Here is a 24,732-nt window from a genome sequence, read left to right on the forward strand (position 1 = left end):
CATTTCTGCATATTTATAAGTACATTTAAACTGCTTTTATCGTCATTTTTTATGTTCGATATCCATTTTTTGCAAAACCTTTAATAAATATTATTCTCTTAACTATAGTATTTTTATTTGCTTATCATTTTTAGTTTATTAACAGCATTAATATTTTAGAAGCCTAGAAACTAATTCCTCAATTAAATATATAGAAAAGTCTCTTATGTGAAAGACTTCAAAATAAATTCTCAAATTAAGGGAGAAGTAGCCAGTTATGAGCAAATATCAGAGACAATTGGACTAAATAGGTACTTACAGCTGAATAAAAAGGCTCTAAGTAATAAATATATCAATATTTTCCAAAATAACTCTATGGAATTGATTTTTGTTTTTCAATAAATTAACAAATTTAAAAACAATAATAATATGCACTGCTACTATTTATTAAGTACATTACTATATACCCTAGACGATGTTGACTGTCATGGTCATGGTATCACTTTGAAGCAATTATTACTATCCCCATTTTGCAGTTAAATAAACTGAGGCTTGGTGAAGGTGAAATGACTTGCCCATTTTTCTTATCTAGCAAATACAGACTTACTTGAACTCAATTCTACATATTGTAAAGCAGTTATACTTACCTAACATACCAAATCTTTGAATCTGAAGCTAACCCTGTTTTTCTGGCTGGTTTCAAAGGTAGTGAATGTTAGAAGTTAGGAGAAGAGCAATTTCTAAAACACTCTTTTTGGGAAGTGGTAGATAGAAAAACATTCACTGCAAAACCCTATTCTCGTCATTGACCTCCAGAAATAAAGACCATCATTTGGAAGACAAATCACATCCATAGGAATGTTTTAGAGTAATGGTGTGATGGTTTGTGCAGGTTTTGCCTGAACAGCAAAGATAATTCAGTAGAAGAGAACATTTATGGGATGAAGTTAATAGATGAGAGTTTTGTGGAAGAATTTTATCTTAAATTGTCCCCAACTCCAAGCACAGAACTTGTAGGGACTTAGGGAAGAGAATCTGGTATCCCACACAGACAAATTATTATCATACATATTGATACAATCACACAAATAGTTTCAAGTAACCTTCTGAAATAAAATAGTCTAAAATTCAGATTTGTTTCCCAGATTTCCAAATACTTTAGGCCTAAAGTAATTCCATTAGTGTCCCAAAGTTCCACCGATGTTACCTAGATTTGTCTGTAGTATTTTTACCCAGCTTAGTTTCTTAGTTTTTTAAACCTGATATCACAAAGCTAAGGTATCACTGCACAAAAACCTTTCTGAAATAATCTTTAAGCTGAAATTTATTTTTAGCAGTGAGGAATGAAAAGAAAATTCTTCAAATTTATTTGAGAACATCTCAACTTCCCTTAGACACTAATCACTTTGGTCAGTCCTTATTTTTATAAACAAATTAAATGCTGTATTATTGACAGGATACAATGTAAGAAAACTTGTCTTATTAATGGAAATAGCATTTACTTCATCAAAAAATAGCCTTGATTTTTGTAATTTCATGTATTATCTCTAATTTACAAGCCTCCACTATTTATATTCTGTCAGTGAAGTTGATCATGCATTATTTTTTAGTAATTTGCATTTTAGTAAAACATTTTTAACATTTCAGACAGACTCTTAAGCTTATATTTAATTACAATTAAACCAAATGCTAGGAATGAACCCCAATCCTGGTTTAGAGTGATGCATTACCTGATGGGCTTTGCCTGTCACTAATTAATGTCTGTCACTCTTTCATTCACTTAACTCAAGTTGTGGTACAGAGGTACCATTGTCTACATATACATATGGTATTAGGTGTTAAAAATAGGAGAATTAAATCATTAAGCAGAGTACATATTTATGGGGTATGATCCAGTAAATTATACATCATAAAAAGCAAGAAAAATTGTATAATCAGGACTCAAATCAGACAGGGACATCATAAGGTGTCAAATATGTTGCCTGGTATTTTTTTTTGTTTTGAATATTTGAATTTTATTTTATTTAGTTTTTATACAGCAGGTTCTTATTAGTCATCCATTTTATACACATCAGTGTATACATGTCAATCCCAATCTCCCAATTCATCACACCACCACCACCACCCCCCGCGGCTTTCCCTCCTTGGTGTCCATACGTGTGTTCTCTACATCTGTGTCTCAATTTCTGCCCTGCAAACAGGTTCATCTGTACCGTTTTTCTAGGTTCCACATATATGCGTTAATACACGATATTTGTTTTTCTCTTTCTGACTTACTTCACTCTGTATGACAGTCTCTAGATCCATCCACGTCTCTACAAATGACCCAATTTCGTTCCTTTTTATGGCTGAGTAATATTCCATTGTATATATGTACCACACTCACACACCAAAACATAAAAGATAAAAATGCAAATCTCTTCTCAGGGAGCAGAACTCATGAGCACAATCATAAGGAATTAATGACTTCAGTTTAAAGGGTTGCTCTTTATAAAGTTGAAAACAACTGTCTGCAGCCAAAGGGATATATCGCTATAACATTTTCTCCTTAAAAAAATAAAGAACAAGTGGGAAGGAGATTTTGGCATTTCTAGTATCTCCTCTCACTCAACTTCTGATCAAGACCTCCCTCCAAAGCAGCCTGCTTTACTCACAGGCCATGTCACTTTTCTGACTTCCCCTTAATGTTTTCTTTAGAGGTGCTTCTTTGATTCCATGGAAACAGGCTTGGTCCTGAACTAGACCAAGAGACCTGGACCAAGGGACCTATCATACTTTCTATCATCCCATGTAGCTATGTATCCTTGGGAAAGCCTATTGCCCTTCTAAGTGACTCAAATGTGTGCTTTTAAATAAGTTTAGACGTGCTTCCAATTTTCCGCAAATTTACAGCTGAATGCCTCAGTGCCTTCAGAATCTCTAGGGGCATCCAAGGTCGAATAAGGGCAGCCTTCTGAAGGTTGAGGCACACCCGGTATGAGAGACAATGCCTGTAAAGCCTGCTGTGAGGAGACACACAACAACCTTATACAAGGAAACACATACACAAATATATGTACATACGTGTATGATATGTGCATATGATATATAACATTTCTTGTGGGGTAGTTTAAAGAATACATCAATGGCATATTGTTCTTATGTTCTTCAACATAACATTTACAATTACCTTATTATATATAGTAGCACTATAAAAACCAATTAGCTTCAAATAAGGGGCAATTTATTTATTTCTATCACACTGAATTCAGTTATAACAAAAGGACCTCATTATCATCCATGTGTAACTGCATCCAAAGGCAGTTGTAGAAGTTTTTCATCTTTCCTTAAACCATTTCATGGGGAAATAATTAGTTATGTGTAAAATGCCTGCTGCTATTGCTTGTAATGCTTGTTAACATTTTTAAAGCAATTATGTAACTTTTCACATATTACGTCATGGATTCCAGTTTTATTTTAATGTCTTAAAGGTAGGGACCTGGTTTTATGGCTCTCTATCCTGCTGAACCTGATTTTTAAAAGGTATTCAAGAAATATTTGCAGAATGTACTTGTTTTGATCCCCACTTATGTGTCTAAAATGAATAAAAACATCATTAGAAAAATCAGGTCAGAGAGAGAACTAAAAATTGTGTATATTCTACCTAATGGTTTAGTTTCATTATATTACAATATTAGTAGGCCAGGCCTAAATATTGATAGAAAAACATGATGATACATCAATCTTAAATTTGTCTATATTTTTCTTCACAATAATAAAATCATCACATTGTTCTAGCACAATACTTTATACTTGACAATGTGATCTCAACTACAAATCTCATGTTGCCTTCACAGTACCTGCATGTAGAACATTTAAAGACTCATATGATTCATAAACAAAAAAAAAAAGATGAAGCCCAGAGAATTTATATAACTGGCAAAAATCAATGAATTTTCAAGTCAAGAATTTAAGTCTTGTGGCTCCAAGTTAGAATTTTTTTTCCTTAAGTGACCATATTTTGTACATAGGGATGATTCTCTGTAGTAGGAAATGAATTACAATAACATCAAAAGGCACAACTATTGGACATCACTCTAAAATTTTCAAGTAGGTATTTTTTTAATTGTAAGCTAACTTGTTCTACAGACTTACAGTAACCTGGGATCATATAAATCCACAGTGAAGATACACTCAATAATATTGGAGTGGAGATGGAAGAGCTACTTCAGAGCAAGCTATAAAGGCACCAAAATCATTCAGAATAAACTCATTGATTTTAAATTGAAGACTACTGGCTTCATCTGATAGCATAAAGAATTAACCAGTCCTCTGTGAACGACTGTCTCCTCTGAGAACTGGTCATCATTAAACTGCAACAGCACGTAACTAGAGAGAGGCTGCTTATCATATGTCTACATGACCAATTAAATCGTTTTGCAGAATATTTATTGGGGCTGTCTTGTGCTAATTAATATGTATCGGGCACATGTTACCAAGAAGAATTTTCAGTAGAGCTAGAATGCTTAGAAAGAAAAAGTGAATTTTATATGAAAAATAATTACTCTGTGCCAGGGCCTCAAGAATCTAAGGCTAGGTGATATTTTTTTAGAGTTTCACTACGAAATGAGACAATGGAAGACACCGGCAGCTCTTTCTCCTAAGGGGAATTACAATGTAAATCTACATACATGAATACACATATATAAAGTATGCACTGCATATATTTTTCTCTTTGTTTTTTTTACCTCCTGATGGTAGATGTCTAGGATTCTCTCCAAAGACAACTCTTCGAAGTACAGCTTGTCACACTCATCAAAGTCTGTGCTCACGGTCTCAGGGTTACAGTTTACCACCACTGTCTTCTTGCCAAGCTGACGCAGCGCGCGGATACTGGAGACGGCACACCAATCAAATTCCACGCTGCTGCCTGCAGAGACCATGAGATTGGGGAAACGGGGGAAGAGAAGCCTGAAGTCACCACGCAAAGAGAAGCAGAAATATACTGCCAATCAGTCCAGGCTAAGGGAGCTAATGCCCTTTCAGTTCAATTTTTAAAACTCCAAAATATACATGTGAGATCTATTATGCACACTATATTAGTAGTAGTAAAAACAGGGACTAATTAAACAATGACAGGTTGGCTTGTTCTGTATGCTAAGTTCTGCAAGAGGTAATCTCCATATTCAAAGCATTCAGAATCTGAACGTTAATGGGAGATAACTGTAATAATAATTTTAAAAACTTCATTTACTGAAAAGAAACTCAAAGTGAACATATTGACCTCAGTACACAAAAGTAGTTAAGTTAGAGATCAAAATACTTGAGTTCTTATTTCAGTCCTTCCACTTACCCTGCTGTCTGAGGGCCAAACCCAATGATCCCTGAGGTGCCTTGCAGCTCTGACATATCTTGATTGATTGGAAAGCCCTGGCCTTTCCAAGCATATCCTTTTAAGCTTGGCAAGGCCACCCCATGCAGAGTGAGCGACCTTCTAGGAAGTAGTTTGAAGTATAATAATGGCCTAAATGCCTCAAAATATCACCTCTACTGGGATGCCATAGAACTGAAAGTTCTGGGATTTGTACTAATCCTTTGCATTAGGACTTTGTCTCCTAAAAATTCTTATCAGAATAATAAGTTGTCCAAATATAGTAGCATGTTAAATCTCATTATCAATTAAGTATGCACTTGATTATCAGCTCAGCTAATCTTTCCTAGGCCCTAAAGTAATGTAGAATTGTTGCATAATTAGGTGAAGAAAGGTTTCGAGAAGAGAAGGGTAGATCCTGGTGAAGGCGTCCAGACCATTTAGCCATAAGATAACTGAAGTGGCAAAGGTATAAACACTTTTGACCTACTTTAAGATCTGGCCAAAAATTGGCAAACTACCATATCCTGAAGCACTTAGTTAATTGTAAAAACTATAATAAACTATGCTTAAAGTAACAAAACAAGACCACATACATTTAAATCATATATTTCATCATTTCCATATTAGAACACCTTGCAGAGACAGAATGTTAGATATACTTATTAAGAAACATCATTGTCTATTTAAATATATACTTTGTAACTGTAATAGATCTTGATTCATTATTAAATATTCAGTTTTAAGTGACTGGGAGAAATATAACAATTTCTGGTGAGAATGTTTTAATTAAATTATGTAATACTCTTCCTGTGTCCCAAAGAGAAGAGCTCTTTGCATCTAATGTCAACACAAGTCATATGTTAGGTCAGACACTGGGTCTACAAATATAATTACTGGCTGATGGATAAAGTTCTTGAGCAAATAAAGATCTTTGTGAAAAACTATGCGGGAAGAGAGAAAGTCAAAGTGTAATTCATTCCCCAACCCCAGTAAGAGACTCAATTTAGTTCATGAGGATGAAAATGATAAAGGGATGACATGATAAAATGAAAGAAGATGGAATCTGTGGTTGAGACCCACATTTGAGTCCTACTTCTACCACTTAACAGCTGTATAAGTTGGGCTACATGTCTCTGAACCTCTGTTTCCTAATTTGTAAAATTTTTATTATGACAGCATTTAGTTTACATAGTTCTTAGAATAATGGAATTAACATGGATGAAACTGAAAAGGCCTATGTAAATACAAGTTATCACTTTACCAATGTGATATGGACCACAGCCCAGCACCATCATTCCATGTTCATCAAAATTGATATCATGCTCCTGAGGGAAAAAAAAAGGAAGATGTGGAAATTATTACATTATTCTTCCCTCTATTTAAACTGTGTCCTTTGAGTGTGTCTTCCCCATTCTTCCTCTTGCTGATATGCATCCTCTATTAGTCTTTGGGAATCCATAAGTATAAAGTGTTATACAAGCCCTACTTATTCATAAAAAAAATTATTCAATATTTTTAATTAGATAGTCATGAGAAAACAGCATAATTGTATGATCATGTAACCACTGTCTTTATCTCTTCACTTGTTTGATTTCACCATCTTAGGGCAGTTCTTAAAAGACTGAGTACAGAAACACATCATCACATTCAACTCACATGATGTCACTGTTTATTACTAGATAACCAAAGACACACAAAACGTATTCCCCCATGTGGACCATTTACTAAATCTAGAGCTTTCTTCATTACAGAAATTTGGCAGTTCCTACCTGACCATTGTAGGTAACATAGAGGTAGTTTGTTACTGATGGGTATTCTGCAGCCAGTGTATCAATCTGCAAGATAAAGTAAATAAATACTTACATACATAGGGATTTTTACTCCCCTTATTATAATTTTTTTTCAAGAATACTGTGGACTTTTTTTTTTGTTCTGCATTCATATTCCTTTAACATCCATTACTATCAAATATAAAGACAAGAAAATGGTATGTACAATCCAATTGCTTTCTAATTCTAAAAGTGAGAGGGGAGAGAAAAATAATGATACAATTTAGCTATCACTTGGGCAATGAATGACAATACGCATTCCAGAGCAACAGATCATTACATAGTACCTCTCAGGAAGACAACAAGGTGGTCATATAGTCCACTGGTTATCAGGAAAACTTACCCAACCAGCTGTCTAAAGCAACTGCAAATAAAATCTAAAATCAAAGCAAAATGACCTATATATAAGGATGTCTTTGGTTTGCAAATTAATGCATAGGATTTAAGTTACCTATGGCACTGAGCGATGGGATGACATAAATACCACAAAGCATGAGGAAGAAGGGAAGAGGACAAGATCTCATTGAACATATTTGGAAAGAGTAAATCAATTCAGCTCTCAAGGGCCAGGAGCTCAGCTTAGTGAGCAAGAATTTGGGGCCGACAGGGCAAACTAATGTAAGGCAAGTGAGAAGGAAGAAAGATAATAATTGCTGAGTAGAAAATATTCGGCATCAAGCCTGAGACCTAAGGTTATGTGTGTGCCCCCTGAGCACATGGGGAAAAGCCAATGATTTTAAAGGACAAATCCCAGCTGGTGGTACTTTAAGCCAAAGCATCTCTTCTACTAAAGACCCAAAAAAAATCACAACAGTACACCTATGAAAATTCTTGTGTGATTGTCATGAATACTAGATGAGCTCATTATGCCCAACCCTAACACAATGAATACTAAATGAACCATAATGATGGGGCACTTAAAATAAAGTACTACCCTGTAAATAGTCAGTGCCAAGAGAGATGACTATTCTTTTCAAGAGGGTCAGTCACTACACTAGGGCATTTCAAGTCCTTCTGTTATGCTAAGGATTTCTCTTACTACAGATATATTTGCACGTGGGTCAAAAAGTAGAGGAGAGGTCATTTTGATTTTTTTTTTCATTTAGGCCAAGAAAATCATGTACTCACTCTTCCCTTTATATCCCAGTGTCCCTTCATCCTTTCCCCTTTAAAGCATAAATCAATCCTGTGCTGAATAAAATAAGTGACATCATGGGCATCAATTGAAAAAGTAAAATCACTTTTGAATTCCACCCCTTTTTATTGAAAATGGCTCTATGAATTGGTGCCTACATTTCACCCAAGGAATCCTGGGAAGAAAGAAAAACTCCTTTTCTCCTTTACCTGTTTAACCCAAGGATGAATGTTTTTCTTTAACCTCAGCTCCCTTGTCTGGGCCTCAGTCAGCCCGAGGCATTTTGAAATCTGCTTGTCTGAGAACCCAATCTCCTTTGCCTTTTTCAGGGTTTCTTCTGTAATGGACTCACTAGAATTTAATGAAAAAGAGGATTCAAGTTTAGACCAAACACAAGAAGAAGCAGTGAACTATTCACTTTCAAAATCACCAAAGGCTCCTTATTTTCCAACTTCAACATACTTAGGTCTCCTGCCTTTTAAAAATACACGAATAACCAACTAAATGGTCTAGCCTCTATGAAGTCTACTATTTGCAATACTGACTTTCTCAAACATGTGGTTTCCCACTTTCACACCTTATGCACCCTCTTCTCTTCTTAATTCCTGAAAAGTGACTTCTGCACCAAGTGTCCTAATGAATTTGCTCTTTCAAAAATAATCAAAACCTCTTAAATCCAGGAGTCTTTCTTAATTTTCATTTTCTCAGTCTTTCAGCATATGTCCCTTTTGATGTTCCGTTCTTTAAAGATATTTTTCTCTGGCAATAAGTTGCTTCTCACCCTATTTTATTACAACAACAATTTACTGTGTTTTTTCTCCAAGGCTCTGTCCTCTGTTACCTGCTTACATCTGGCTACTTTCTCTCCCTTCCGAAATTTAGTCACTGTCATTGGCTCATAATGACTAGTTATCCTACATAACTAGTTGATGATTCCCAAATCCGTAGCCCCTTCTCCAGTGTCTGACCTGTGTTCCAGGTCTTTATGGGCTTTGAGAATTTCTTCATCTGCGCATCCCAACATGGCATCAGACTGGGTATCCTCTCCATAAACTGTCTCTATTTACTAATGTTGCATATCTGTCTGTGTTGAGAAGATAGTTCTGTGATTTTATGATTATTTTCCACTGAAGCCAGATTTGTCTCCTCACTTTCCCCATGCTCATTTCCACAGTGTAGACACCATTCACGTTATTTCTCTCACCTGTAATGCCTTTGACATTCCTGTCACCCACCCATCTTCTCTCCAGCTCCCAGCTTCATAGGTCAGCTAAAGCCAGGGCTCATCCTCGAAGCCTTCTTAGTCTGCCCTAACCCACACAGATCTTCCTGGGTTCTTAACTGACTCTTTTACAGGAGCTAGGGGCATAGTTGGAATCACACTGTTTAACATGTATCATTTCCTGATATTTTTAATGTTTGTTAGCTTTTATTCAGCAACCAGACATTTTTCCTGCTAGATTCAAGTTCCATGAGGGCAAAGAATACGTTTGGCTCATTTACCAGATTATTCCCAAAGCTTAGCACACTGTCTGGCTCACAGACAGCATTCAATAAATATTTATTACATGAATGAAGGAAACTGTAACCCTAGAGTTTTTTTACTTTATAGAAAAGACAAAGAAGTTATTGAAATCAGCTTATAACTAGAATTCAAAATGTACACAAAATAATTTGCAAAGGGTCGATCGAGGTACAGAAGAATTAAATACTACTCTAAAAGCGTCTCTAACCAAATAGCTGTGGCCAAACTGTTTCAAGCAATAGTCGATACGATAAAATTCAGTTTTAACAGTTTGATAGTCAATACAATGAAATTAAAATATAACAGTGTGTTGTCAGAGATCTAATAATAAATAAAACATTTTCATTGAAATTCTGCTAATAGAATGCAGTTGAATTAAACCTACTGCATTTTGTTCATTCTATCCTTCAATCTTCTTAATTTAATTAACTCATATTCTGAGTTTACAGAGGAAGCAAGATGGTACATTTAATAGCTACTTCTCTGGCTTTTTTATATCAGTGTTAGTTTGGATTTCTGAAGCTACAGGTCTTCCTAATCAATTCACTTTCTCTATGGTACCTACTTTGTCTTGTCTCTCAAATCCATTATTTCTCCCAGTGAATTTAATTTCTTTTTTCCTATTCCCATTTTGATTTCTCAGTCTTCTCAAGTATTTGATAAGCATTCTCTCAGAATGACACATTTTCCTGTCAAATTCCTGAACACAGTCTATTAAGTATTATTGGTCACTTACTATGTGCCAAGCACTGTGTTACCTACATGCTACCAAATATGGTAGCCACTAACCAAACATGACTATTTAAATTTAGATGTTAATTAGTTTAAAATTTTTTAGATTATTCAGAGCCACACTTTCACTAGTCACATTTCAAGTGCTCAATAGCCATACAGACTAGTGGCTGCTATATTGGACAATGCAGATTATAGAATATTTTATCATCACAGAAATTTCTGCTAGACAGTGCTGCTCAAGACGACACAAAACAGTATTTGAGGCAATGCAGTGATAGTGAGTCCAAACACTTTGTGAAGAGATAAGCTGTGTAGTGCAATGTGAGGTCAGAGAAAGGAGACAACAATATGAGTGGTTGCACTTGAGAAATACTATGGCAGTAGAGGGATGAGAACAGAACCATAAAATAAGTTCAGGTTTATACAGATGAAAGGAGTTGACAAGGCAAGGGCAACTGCATTCGCAGTAATGTGAGGAAGCAATAGGCATGGCAGGCATAGGAACATACTGAGGATTTGTAGTTGGAAAGAGTTAGTAGGACATTGTGGATGGTGAAGGTGGGGCAACACTCACTGTCATTTCCTTCATTAGTGCTTTAACATTTAGTGAACAAGTGCTCTGTGTATCAGAGCACTGTCCTACGTATTTTGATGGAGAGATAAAATATCAAATCTCCACACTTAAGGAGATCAGAGTATATAAGAAGGCAAACAAATAGCCATTTCTCTGATAGCACAGTGAGAGGTGCTGTGAGGAAGTACTCCCAGCTTCTACTGGGGAAGTCTGGAAAGGCTTTATCCAGCAGGTGACTGCTGAGCTTCTGAGCTTCTTGAAACACCCAAATTTATGGCGTTTGCCTTTAGTTTTGCAAAAAAACAAACAAACAAAAAAAAAGTTTGAGACGAAAGCGGAGGAAAGATTTTTTTGTTGTTGCTGTTGCTATTTGTTTTATAAAGGCATATTTCTACTCTCCTTGCCAAGACTATATTCCTAAACCAATTGCTCATTTGCTTATGTGCAAGTGTGCATTCAGCCTCAAAGTGGAAGTGTTTGACAAATAAACAATTTTCCTAAATTAAAACTTTGGATGATGTTCTTTTTCAATCATGAGTTTCCTGGATGGTTTCAAATCATGTTTACCTGTATGAGGAAAGGCTACACATTTTCTCTGTGATCTGCAATCTTATTACAAACACAGGTATGAAGCTTGAGTTAGGTGGAAAAACACCGTGCATACAACATTGAGCCAATTCTTCCCCGTAGATTTTTTTAGCTACCTGCCAGAACATTTTCCCATCATTGTGGGTTGGCAGTAAAAGGAAAAACAAGCACAAATAAATAGATTTTCAATAAGACATTTCTTTATTATTGCAAAAAACTATCTGAGGCAAAACCTATATTATGTTTCTATATCAACAACCACACTAACTAAAATGACTAAATCCTAACTCTGAACAGCAATGGTCTGGACACACATAAGAAACAGGCCTTGAAAAGAACAATCACACCTATAATTATGACTATGGACTAGCACAAATGCAAGTTCTTCAAGTCCAAAGATAACCAGAAGTAACGTATTTATCTTTAACTCTTCTGGTGAGATATTTTTTTTTTTGCTTTGAATGATTTATTTTTTATTTCTTATTATATGGAGGATCAGTCAATTCTTCAAAGGCTGCTATATTGCTTTAAATAAAAATTATACATAATGGCATTAAACAAACAAAAAAAGAAACCATTTAGATGCCTCAAATTTCTGTTAGGGATGCAGTAAATCTGCATTTGTTTTGTCCACATTCAGCAATGCAGTCTTTTCTATTGCTGAAATATGCATAATTCCTCTTATTCTTTTCCACCAAAAGAGTCCAGTAGAGCATATAGAGACATCTCCAGCAAATATACACAGACTTCCTCCTCCACCCACCAAATAAAATTGGACTCTTACCAACAAACAAATAAAAAAAAAAGAAAAAGGAAGGCTGATAGATAGAATTGGCCTTGTGCATACAAAAGTAAAGTGAATTAGTTTTGTGCTCAGCTCTATGGCAAAGAAATAGCTAAGACTAACTCAATCATTACTGCTCCCCATAGCATACCCACCTCAGAGAGTTTTCATTATTTAAAGGGGATGCTGAGAAAAGCAACAGTAACACAAAATAATGAATGACAGAGTTTCAGAATGGGGGTGAAAACTACTTCTCCATAGGCACCCGCTCAGGTGAGAGTTCTAAAACAGATGCTTCAAGCTAGACCTACAAAGTGCATGTTTTAAGCTCACAAGCTGATTCTCAGAATATTTTCTTGGTGAGCCAAAAACTGATTTAACTTTCACTCAATATTCAAATAACTAGATCAATAGCATGATATGATATTTAAACGTCTTAAAATTAGGGTGTATTAAATTGGAATGGCATATGAATATATTCATGTTCATCTATTTCAATTTGAATGCAAATATTGGGTAGATATGTTCCTATGAAGTTCCAAGTAATATATCTTCTACAGTATTTCATTCATGGCTTCTCTGGTTATTAATTTCTACTCTTTAGACATGTTTATGAAACAGTGCAAAGCAGTTTGCAATCCTCCTCCCTGAGAAACGAGACGTTGATTCTGACCCACCATGGCAGTTACAAAGACACAGACAAGTTAGATTCCTACCCACACTGACCATGGTCCTAATTCTGTGGGGTACCCCTAACTCCAAGACAGGACGTAGGTGGCCGCTCTCCATTATTTCCCTCATTCACTCTCTCCACTGTTTCTGCATAACACAAGGTTGGCTGGCATGTCATTACACACAGAAGAAAATTCACTTCATTCCCTACTTGTTCTGATACAAAATTTTATTCTGAGTTCCATTATAATAAAATAAGAGAAGAGACAGTTTGAAGACATGATTCATTAGCTTTGCGCCAGTGATTTAGATAAGGTTAAACCTCTTCAGAGTCAAATACAAGATGAATAATCTTAAGTGAACATAAAGCTCATTTAACAATGTGATTTAGATATATGCTCCTCATCTTTATCTGCCCATATTGAGTGCCCCCATTTTGTCTGCTAAAAGGAATTCCCACCAGAGTGAGATTTTTTTTTATATCAAGCTAGGTAAAAGCTTGTTTTAGGGACAGGGCTATAATATTTCTATTTTTTTCAAAGGAAAATGAAAACCTTAATTTGGAACAAACTCAAAACAGAATAATTACTAAAAGAAAGATAAACACTGAATTTGTAATTCAAAACTGTTTTTGAAACCTCAGTAGGAAATGCTCCATTTATATTATATTGTAAATCGAGGAAGCATTATACCAAGCGAGAAATGTGCTCAGCTGAATGGAACATATTGCACTAAAGAACACAGTGTTAAAATATGTATAATAAATAAATTACCCTTCTGTTATTTGATATGTATTTGAATGTACTAGTATGTTTATCTTTACTCCTTTGAACATGAACACATTAAATCCATATTTCAGAACCGTGTCCTCTAAAATATACTACATATACAAATTTTCCTTCCCCTACCAGCTTTCCTTGCTTTCAGAGTTCAAGGGAACACTCTTCAAAGGTTACACTTTCATCATTGCATAATAGATTCTAAACAATTAAACACAGAAACCCAAATAGCCGTGAGCCTGGCCTTTTCATAATCTTCAGTTTTTCTCTACTTAGCAGCACAAAATGACAGTCTGAAATTTTAGAGGGGGAAAAACATCTTAAAAATAGATGATCAGACTTTTACACGCCCTGACATCACCTTTTAACGGTTAGACAGGATGGCTCAGCTTCTACAGCGACAAGTCTCTCATGTGTTCTCCCCGTTTTATAAACAATACAAGCCTCTCTCCTCTTTCTCCTCGACTTCCGATGTAGATTTTGTTGTTGTTGTTTAAAATTCTACCCTACCCTGTCATCTCTGAAGCTTCCGCCACTCACACTTAGTCTTCAATAATAAATGATAAAAGGAAATGGAATAAATTCCCCTTAATGAGGAAATTTTCACCTGGCACAGAGGAGCTGGGGCAATCTATTAACTGACTGGAGGAACACCTGCAGCTTCGCAATTACCAGGGGAGCCCGCGTACTTCTCTCAGTCCTCTCTTCCACTTGACTGGCTTTTATCTGATCCACCAACTCACAAGTAATACTAAACAAATTTCCCTCCAGATTGCACAAACTCTAATGTGAAAATGAGCACTCCACTTGGCCCACAATTATGGGATGGGCTTACAATTTTATTAATATCTTCTTTTAAAAAATCCCCCAAAAGGCAGAAGCTAAGAAAAACACTAGGCCTGATGTTCAGTAATGACACCAGTTTTAATAAGGAAAGAGAACTGAGAAAGATGTATGTGCTCTGTTCCAAGACCCCTCACCAGCCTCTCCCCTGAGTTTTACAGGGCTTCACTGATTATTTTTGGCATTTCACGGGTTCAAGACCATGCCACAATCACAATAATGCAATCAAGTGGAGAAGTTGTCTTCTCATTTTTTCTGTCAAGGAGACAGGTTGTTACCTCTTTCCTTGAGAGAAATGAAAAAGACATTTTTCAAAAGCAGCAGCAGCGTTTAAAAAAGCAAAGGATAAAACCCAGGAAATAGGGTAAGTACTACTATTTTCTCTTAATTTTTGAGAGCACCATGCCTTATTTCTGTACAGCAATGAGGTCTTTGGAAGAGTTAAAGAAAACCTTGATCTTTATCTCTCATGTCCGGGACAAACAGTGATCCGATGTTCATGTGAAACCATGACAGTATGAAAAGTATTTATTAGGATCTGTGTTCACTTAGCACTATCACAATAATGCTATAAAATTGCAAGTGCTGATTTTCAAGGGATGACACACTTAAAATTATACTTCACCTTAAAGGCTATTACAAACAACAAAATCAAAACCTAGAAGAAAACCTTATGAGAAATTGATACAGTAGATATTTTTAAATAGGCAATTTTTAAATTCCTGAATCCTATGTTCATTTTTAACCAATCTTTAGTGATTCCAATAATCCAGAAATATTGTTATATAACTTTTAATCTGGTAAGCTCATTTATATACATCATTAATATATGATGATTATAACATCATAATTATATTCTATGAATACCAAGTAATGAAAATGGGGAAAATAACCTAATATAGGTTAGGTTAATCATAATTTTTGATCCTTAATAAATCACATTTTGTATCTCAGTGATCTCTAGTTGAGAATGCTGTGACTCTCTTTCTCTGCCCTTGATTGCTAACGATGAAAAACAAATGGAAACCACCTAATCACAGTAATAAGACTTGTCCATTAGTATATAAAAAAGTGTTCTGCTACATTCAAAAGAGCATGCTTCTACTAAGAAAACAGCTTTCACCTGATCAGATTGAGCTAAAAGGCAAAGTCTATACTATGGAATATTGCTTCTGTTATTTCTGCTTAGAAAATTTATTTATAATTTTAAATACACTCAGTGTATTTTTTTCAAAAATTAAGAGGATGTATTCAGTAAGCAAAATCCTGGATTTTTCCATGAATATAGGTTTGTTATACATCCAGAATTTAAATCCAGCAGATAAAAAGAAATATTGTATAAGGCCCCAGTAGAAAACTGACATTGAATGAGCATTCTTTGATGTTTTAAAATTTGTTATTTCATAATAAGTTTATTTGGAAGTCCTACATTTTAAAACTTCTCCATCATCTTTGTTTAAAGCAAGTCATGTTTCGACAGAGTAGTTTTCCAAATACCACATGTTGTCCAAGCAACAAATGTATAACAAATGTGTAACTTTCTTTGACTTTTAGAAACTATTACTTAGAATCTTATTAAAATTATTTACTTAAGTGAAGCCTATCTACTGATAACTACTGCATAGATTCTTTTTCTTCCTAAATGTAACTTATGTAGAAATAATTTTTCACCAAATTTTTCTAGTTCTTAAATGAGAAAATGTAAGCCTTTTCTAGAAAGGGGAAAAATAAGAAGCCATTTCTAGAAAAATTGTAGAATTAAATGTAGAAAAATGCAGATGTAGAAAAATTCTAGAATTAAATTCCTGGTGACATGTCACACTAGATCTATGTTAATTTGAGGATTACTATGTACATGGAAGTCAAAAATCTTTATCACTGAGGGTTTTTCAGAAGAAGACATATAATACCCAGATAGCAAAAATTCTCATCTATTTCATACTAAAAACTATATACTCAAGAACTGAGTGAGTAGCTCCCTCTTCAAGTTACCTAGAGCAAAGTATGGTCAATTAAACCAGACCATCTGCTAAAGATAGGTGGTAGGTAGGGTATGAGGCAGTATGGGCAATATCAACACAGCCATGTGATGGCCATTAGGTTATCATTACTATATTTACATAGGCAAATAGTGCTTAACTGCCTACTTCAACCCGAGATAGGCCAATATCACTGACTGAATCTAAAGTCAGGCTTCAACTATGCTGAGAAAAAAAATCTCGTCAATTAAATGAAACAATAAACGTGTCAAGTGTTTAGCACAGTGCAAAGTAGGTAATAAGTGCTTCATAAATGCAAATGCCAGAAGACAGGAAAAAGGGAAGGAGCAGAGACAAGAGAGGAGAAAGAGGAAGAGAAGGAGAAGAAGCAAGAGGAGGGGACTTCCTCAGTGGTGCAGTGGGTAAGACTGCACGCTCCCAATGCAGGGGGCCCGGGTTCAATTCCTGGTCAGGGAACTAGATCCCACATGCATGCTGCAACCAAGGAGCCCACGTGCTGAAACTAAGGAGCTGGTGAGCTGCAACTAAGGAGCCCTCCTGCCGCAACTAAGATCTGGTGCAACCAAATAAAAGAATAAATATTAAAGGAAAAAAAAAAAAGAAGCACGAGGAATTTAACAGAACAAAACTGGCAAGTCACCTAAATGTGGCCTCAGCACCTCAGCTCTTCTAAGTCTCTTCCCTCTCTCTGTAGCATTCCTGTATCCAGACCTTGAGGGGTGAGGCCCACCATACTTTGTATCCCCTGCAAAGCATAAATGATCACCCAGACGTTTACTCCGTTGTTGGGAGGCAAGGCCACTGCCTCACTCCTCGAGATAGGCATCACCCACTTCAGCTCCCAGGGCACTAGCGGAGGTTCTGCGCCCATATAGGCATCTCAGGTATGAATGAGAAGGTGAAAACTCCTGAGGGCCAGTGAGTGATTATCAAGCGTCTGTAATTATAGCTCAGGCAGACTATTTTGTCTACATTTAATTTCCATTGTACACTTCAGGAGCTTTTAACTCACACCCGCATTAACATGGAAGATAAGGCATTTACATTTTATTTAAAGAAAAAAATATATGTACATGTATGTATGTGTGCATATATACACACACATATATATACTGTCTCATAAATACAGAAAAATTTAAAAAGAAAATTCTTATGCTAGCTCTCCATACTCTTGAAAATTCTGTTTACATCTTTTAAAGGTGACTCACCAAGGCTTTCTGCGTGCCAGGCCCCCACGTCTTCCTCACAAGGGTTTAGAGAAGGGCACATCTCTTAACAAGGCTTCTGCTCTAAGTGGGGTCAACAATTCAGGCAGGGAAACGCGCAGCTCACAACTTGACAGCTAAGGAGGAGCTGATCTCCAGCTGTCTGATTTAAAAGTCATATCTCTACAAAGAAGCTTTTGAAAAGGGTTAGCAACTAGAACTGAAGGCAGAAGCCCTGGGTTAGATTTCTTGCTTTCCTCTGACTGGTGGGACATAAAGTATGACACACAGCTCTGTGTGACTCAGTTTCACCACCTACAAAAATAGAATAGCGATTATTTTCCACCTGTATTATAACAGAAATTCACCTTAAGGTCACCAGAGAAATACAAATCTCTGTACCATAAGTGTTATGATTATATATTTTTCGCCTTAATCTTCTTTGCTGGTTAATTAACTCAGAGCCTGCACTACCATTGTACGTATTTATGAATATTTCTCATAAAAAGTTTTCTAGAAATTTGCAATTTTGAAAACTTAGATAACTTTATAAATCAAAACTAGGTAGGGACTTCCCTGGCGGTCCAGCGGTTAAGACTCTGAACTTCCACTGCAGGGGGCGTGGGTTTGATCCCTGGTCAGGGAACCATGGCACGGACAAAAAAAAAAAAAAAAACTGTGTAAATTTTGGCTTGTTCTCAACAGGCAATAGAGTTTATAATGTCCATGTAAGTATTATAGTGTTCCCAGTATATATAATTTCTATTTGACTATAAAAAACAATTAGATATATCCCCTTTTATTAGAAAATAGTCATTCAGAGACTTTCTAGCTAATTAGTAAATATATAGTCACTTAAATAATGAAAACCTAGAGATGCTGATTTCCAGTGTCTTCCAACACAGAGTTTATATTCTGTTTATTTTATTTTATTTTATTTTTTGGCCACACTGTGCAGCATGTGAGACCTTATTTCCCCGACCAGGGATCGAACCCATGCCCCCTGCACTGGAAACACAGAGTCTTAACCACTAGAAAGTCCCCAGAGTTTATATTTTGGACTACACATTTTCCAATTAATAATTTTGTGGGTCCCTTGAGCAACCAGGAATTGTAATATATTTTCCTCCGCTCCAATCTCCCTTCTTTGGCATGACTGAAAAATTCTGATTTTCACTTTCTACCAAAAATATTTTTATTTATTTAATGGGAATATTATCATACAAATATTATTGAGATTTTACTCTATGCAAGGTCAATTTCCAAGAAAATATATAGTATATAGAGAACTGAAAATCATTCTTATCTGTTTCAGAACTGACACTATTCTTTAGAATGGTGAAGTCCATTCTTCATTCACACAAATCAGCAAAAGCTTTTAAGAAAATCTTATAATAAAAGTATATTAAGACATGGTATTTAAAATTTGCCCTAATGGAATTTACAGATTAATTGGAAGATCCTCCTAGTATGGAATAATTACAGAACAATGAGTGAAATTGTGTGGCTCCAACTATAACGTACATTGAGCAAATAGGTAGATAGTATTCACTTTAATTTCTGTTCACAGCCTTAATTTCCTTATAGTAAGATTCTCATTTTTATGAAATACAGCATAAATATAACAAAATAATAGCAAACACGATTTGTCACTTCCTGAGTACAATTCATCCATTTACCTACTTCTTTCTCATTGCACATTTGGTTCTTTTAGTCTAGCTCCTACACTTTCCTCCCCATCATCAAATTTGGTGGACTTGCTCAATTCTCTCCCTCTCTGCTCTCCCTAAACCATGACATATTGTTGACAGTGTCTTCCTATTTATTTATTTATAATTTTCTCTTCCCTTGGTTGCCATGGCATAGAGATATATTGAAGGAAAGATGCTATCCTTGTATTCCAAAAGTCCTGAACTCAAATCGTGGCTTCAGTGTGAACTTCCCCTGAAATCTTGAAAGATTTATTTAAATGTTCTGAGTCACTGGTTTGTTTGTAAAATATGGGGTAGGGTTGCATACCTTCTAAGAACTCTTAAACTGTGACTTATATGAGATAACAGTGCACAAAGATCTTAGAGCTTGTTGGTCCATTAAAAGCATCCTGTCTTATGTATACCTACGTGTATACAAACCTTCAAAAACAGATTACAAACCCATTGAAGGCAACTAACAATATCATTTGGTCTAATAACAGCTCCTAATAAAGAGAAATGTCATCAAGCAAATACACAACCTATCATGCTGAGATCACAGATGTTGACATATGGATAATCTATTAAATCCTGGCTATTAATAGATACATACATACATACAAATTATGAGTATATGTTATTTCAAACCAACTTAAGATTTTGGGAACTATCGAACACATAAGAATCAATAAGCAGAAAATATATAATATTTATTTGATGTGAACATCACTCTGAAAACATTTTAGGTGAAACATGCATCTTGCCCATGCCAGACTCAAGTTCTCTCTCACACTTTCAAAATGCATAATTATTTGTTAAAACTATGAAAGCACTGTTTAAATAATTAATTCAGTGAGGGTTCTCAGAACATTAAATATTTGATGTAAAATTTTATTCACAATATACCTGATATAATAAATTATTAGTTAGAAAAATTAATAGAGGCTTGTCAAATCTGTGGCATCGCCTAAAATATCACATGGAACATAAAAACAAATTAAAAATAAAATGTATTTTTGGCATTATTTCACGGGCATGGAAATTCCCACAGTAATGTTCCTCTTTTCCAGAAGAAAAACTAACCTTTTTATGTAAGGTCCAATATTTAGTATTCTTGAAGAGGTTTATTAGATAAATGGTTTAGGGTATGAAGACAAACCATAGGATACTAATATGTAGTAACTAATAAAATTGTTTTCCTTTAGAGTCAATTACTTTATACATAATATATATTCATCTTAGCAGCATGGCTAACTAGTAAAATAAGAGAATATATATTTTTTAAACTAGGGTGAAACTGAGACTTATAAATATAGTGTGAGTTGATAGTGAAGTCAGAGGACATAACCTATCTTCTGCAAATCAGATCAATGGGTTCCACTAAAGTGTCCAACCATCTCTATTCTCATTCTACATTCAAAACAATAAACACCCAAATACTTAGTGTGTATATACATATATATATATATATACACACACATATATGTACATTAGTGTGTGTGTGTACGTATATATGTGTGTGTGTGTGTGTATATATATATATACTTAGTGTGTATATATATGTTCAAATATATATGAAGGTTCACAGACTGGGGTGGAGAAAACAGCAAATGGTATCACAAGCATATATCATAGTAAAGGATCATAAAAATTATAACATGTGATTATATGTTATATATAGTGAAATGTATATTTTTCTCTAAATTGCTTCTATATTAAATACCTTTTATGGCTAATTGTTTATTGTTAATTTTTTCTACCAAAAAGTATAAATTATCATTAGAAAGTAAAGTACTGACCCTTCTCTGTCTTAAGCTTAAGTTTTTTTGTTTTTTTAAAATTTTTATTGGCATATAGCTGCTTTACGATGTTGTGTTAGTTTCTGCTGTACAGCAAAGTGAATCAGCTATACATATACATATATCCACACTTTTTTGATTTCCTTCCAGTTAGGTCACCACAGATTATTGAGTAGAGTTCCCTGTGCTAAACAACAGGTTCTCATTAGTTATCTGTTGTATACATAGTAGTTACGCCTAAGTTTTAATGACTTTTAGGTGACACTTTTCCCTAGAAAACTTCAATCAAATACAAGCACAAAACGTTCTTGTCTGGTTTTGCCATGCCTCGTGAACAAGTTAAATAAAAAGTCAATAGAAACTAACGTGTGTAGGAGAGGACATTCAAAGGGAGTGTTCCAGCTACGGTCACACCTGCATTATTACATCTGCCAGAAGTTTGTGGCTGCAGGGAAATGGCCAACTTTACTGAGTTCAATTTAGCACTTGAATGCCCAAGTGGAACTCACCAGGCTTGCCCCAGCTTGTTTTCCTAAGCTATAGGCACACCTATGACTCCTCAGCACTCACCAATGGATGTAGTTTATCACATTGAACATAGTGATGTTCAGATGAAAATTAGACCCTTCAAAAGCACACTTTCCTCTTTTTTTACTACACTGATTGTAGCAATAAGTGGCAGTGAAGGGGGAAGAGAATATTAATATTATCAGAATTAAAAGTTTAAAAAAAACCCCAACATATGAGCCTATAGAATAGTGGACAAAAGCAAGTTCTGAATAACTTGCACATTAATCCATAGTAAATTAAGTTTATATCAATCATTAATAGAGAAATAAATCCAAAACTTAGCCACATATATGGTGTAAACTGTATCACAGTGGTCATATCCCCTACTTTTGAACATCTAAAATGGATGAAAACAGAGTCCTTTTAAACAGTAAAGCATTATGTTGCTAACATAAATAGCAGCATTGTGCAAAAAAACAAAACAAAACAAAAAAACACCAGAGAGCAAAATGGACCATACTGGGAAAACTGCCCAAACTGAATGAAATGCAAAAGAACAAGCAGTCACCATAAATGGCGGAACCTTTCCATTTGCTGATTTAACATGGTACAGCACAAGCAGTGGATGGCTGCCTTCTTTAAGCTAATCACCGAAAGAAGGATTCAAAACTTAATTCAACTTAGTTCTAGCCAGTAAAAGAGCAAAATTATACAACTTAGGCAGGTATAATAAAGTTCTTCAGCTACACAGGTCAGTCAGAAATAGCAAAAGAAGCTAAAAATTAAAATAAAGAAAAAAAAATTTAGGAGGAGTTATAGGCAGAAGATAGGCAGGTGCTCAAAGCTGGTAATTAGCATATTCACATTTTTTTCTTGCATATTCAGGTTGTTTTTTTTTTAAGTATCATGACTGTCTTTCAATCTAAAATTGTTAATCCAACTTGATATTATAAATAAAAAGGTTTGGGGTGTAGTGTCTTGAAATAGTTCTTGCCCACAAAGAAGCTTTACTACAATTGACTTCCTTCCTTCCTTATAGTGAAAGGGGTTCAACTGTGATATTTTTGTACCTGTGCTTATCTATTTATTACTAATATTGTTGAAACCTTTATCAAATGTGCTAGTTCTATGATGATGGGACTATCACCCCTTTATTAAATACTGTCACTATGCTGGAAGTGTCTACTACATGCAGTCTGATTTCCTCCAGATGTTATATAATTCACCTTTCCACCTTTCCACATCCCTAAACATATATATATATAATATATATATATGTGTGTGTATGTGTGTGTGTGTGTGCGTGTGTGTACACATATACACACACTTATATATAGCATAGGGGCTAAATATAAAACATCCTAGGCTCTGGAGTCCTGCTCGGGTTCGATCTCAATTCTGTCATGCATTAGCATGTGATATCAAGGACGTTGCTAAATAGCTCAGAGCCTCAGTTTACTACCTATAAAATTGGGATAATTGCTGACTTTCTTAGGTTGTGGTAAGGATTAAATGAAATAATGCAATTAGAACAGTGCCTGATATGTAGTCAATAAATTCGTTGATCATTATCTTACACTTGCAAGGCGTTTGACGGAATCAAAATTCAAGTTTCTGTATTAACAGATAGAGTTCTAAATCCATTCTTTTGTTACTTTAGAGAACCAGCTGTATCAAAAGAACCTAGCTGATTAAGACATTTGACATATTTATCTGTTTGACTTATACCTGTGCTTCTGTCCTCCAATCCAGTTCTATTTGCGTGACTAAAATTGAATCTGTCCACGTACTAATGGAGGAAAGGATTACAGGTGAGACTTCTGTAATTTTTAATAGATCAAAATAAATGCATTTTTCTTCTAGTGAAAATGCTATATGGGAGGAGCATTATGTGTAAAAGAGTCAATGTTGGTAAGATGAGTGAGTATGGGGAAAATAGATACACTAAAGTCTGGATAGCTTGGTAGTGAAGGCCAATGAAGAGAGCTTTTGAAAATGTTGCAACTACACTGAAAATTCTGACAAGCTCAATTTTTCTTAAACTACTTGCAAAGTGATCTGGTAATGTGAAGTTAACAGATCAAACATATGAATCCCAATGCATATGCATAATAGGCATTGGAATCCTCCATGATACAACTCACATCACGTTGAGTAAAGAGAAACTTTTCAAAACCTAAAGAAATCCAATGTGAAATATGTTATCACTCTAGATCAATTCATTCCACTACACTAGCTTATAAGTTTGGGGAACTGCCTAGGACAGTCAACTTTCCTAGAATGCCCTTGGGAAGCAATAAACAGTTTAAGAAGAAAAAGAGAAAGTCAGTGAACTGAAGTATAGAAGAGAAATTTTTTGCTGAAGCTGTCTGAATAATGATTAACACCTAAGTTGGTAAGAATGGATATTGCTCTGGAAGTTTCCAGAGGGTTGCCATTGCTGTGATCATGTATTGAAGACAACAAACTGAGTTCTGATGGAAGCAAGCACTCAGAGCTGGAATGCTGAGGGATACTGAGTTGATGATTCTAACACCTGTGTAACTTGGCCCGTCACCCTGAAGAAGACTGGGATTTCATACTTCATCCTCAACATGATACATGTTTATCTCCACCTTTCAAGGAAGTAAGAAAACTGTAATTTCTACTTTCTCATAGACATGTAAAACTCATCCGTTATTTCCATAATGCTAACCTTGTTACAATCATTGTTTTTTTTCTCTACTCCAGT

At 35.2% G+C, this 24,732-nt stretch overlaps 1 protein-coding gene across 1 annotated transcript in view; it reads right to left on the reverse strand.

Annotated features, from left to right (window-relative positions):
• The window catches only part of CPS1 (carbamoyl-phosphate synthase 1), a 158,479-nt gene that overhangs the window by 40,794 nt on the left and 92,953 nt on the right, over nt 1-24,732 (reverse strand). Inside the window, exons 23-26 of the mRNA XM_068544532.1 lie at nt 8,506-8,647; nt 7,102-7,167; nt 6,594-6,657; nt 4,707-4,888 (exon numbers count right to left, since the gene is read on the reverse strand). Of these exons, the coding sequence (XP_068400633.1) occupies nt 4,707-4,888; nt 6,594-6,657; nt 7,102-7,167; nt 8,506-8,647 (454 nt within the window). The remainder of the gene's footprint in view (nt 1-4,706; nt 4,889-6,593; nt 6,658-7,101; nt 7,168-8,505; nt 8,648-24,732) is intronic.

This window comes from Eschrichtius robustus, chromosome 5 (genome assembly GCF_028021215.1).
Source record: "Eschrichtius robustus isolate mEscRob2 chromosome 5, mEscRob2.pri, whole genome shotgun sequence".
In the NCBI taxonomy this organism is placed as follows: Eukaryota; Metazoa; Chordata; class Mammalia; order Artiodactyla; family Eschrichtiidae; genus Eschrichtius; species Eschrichtius robustus.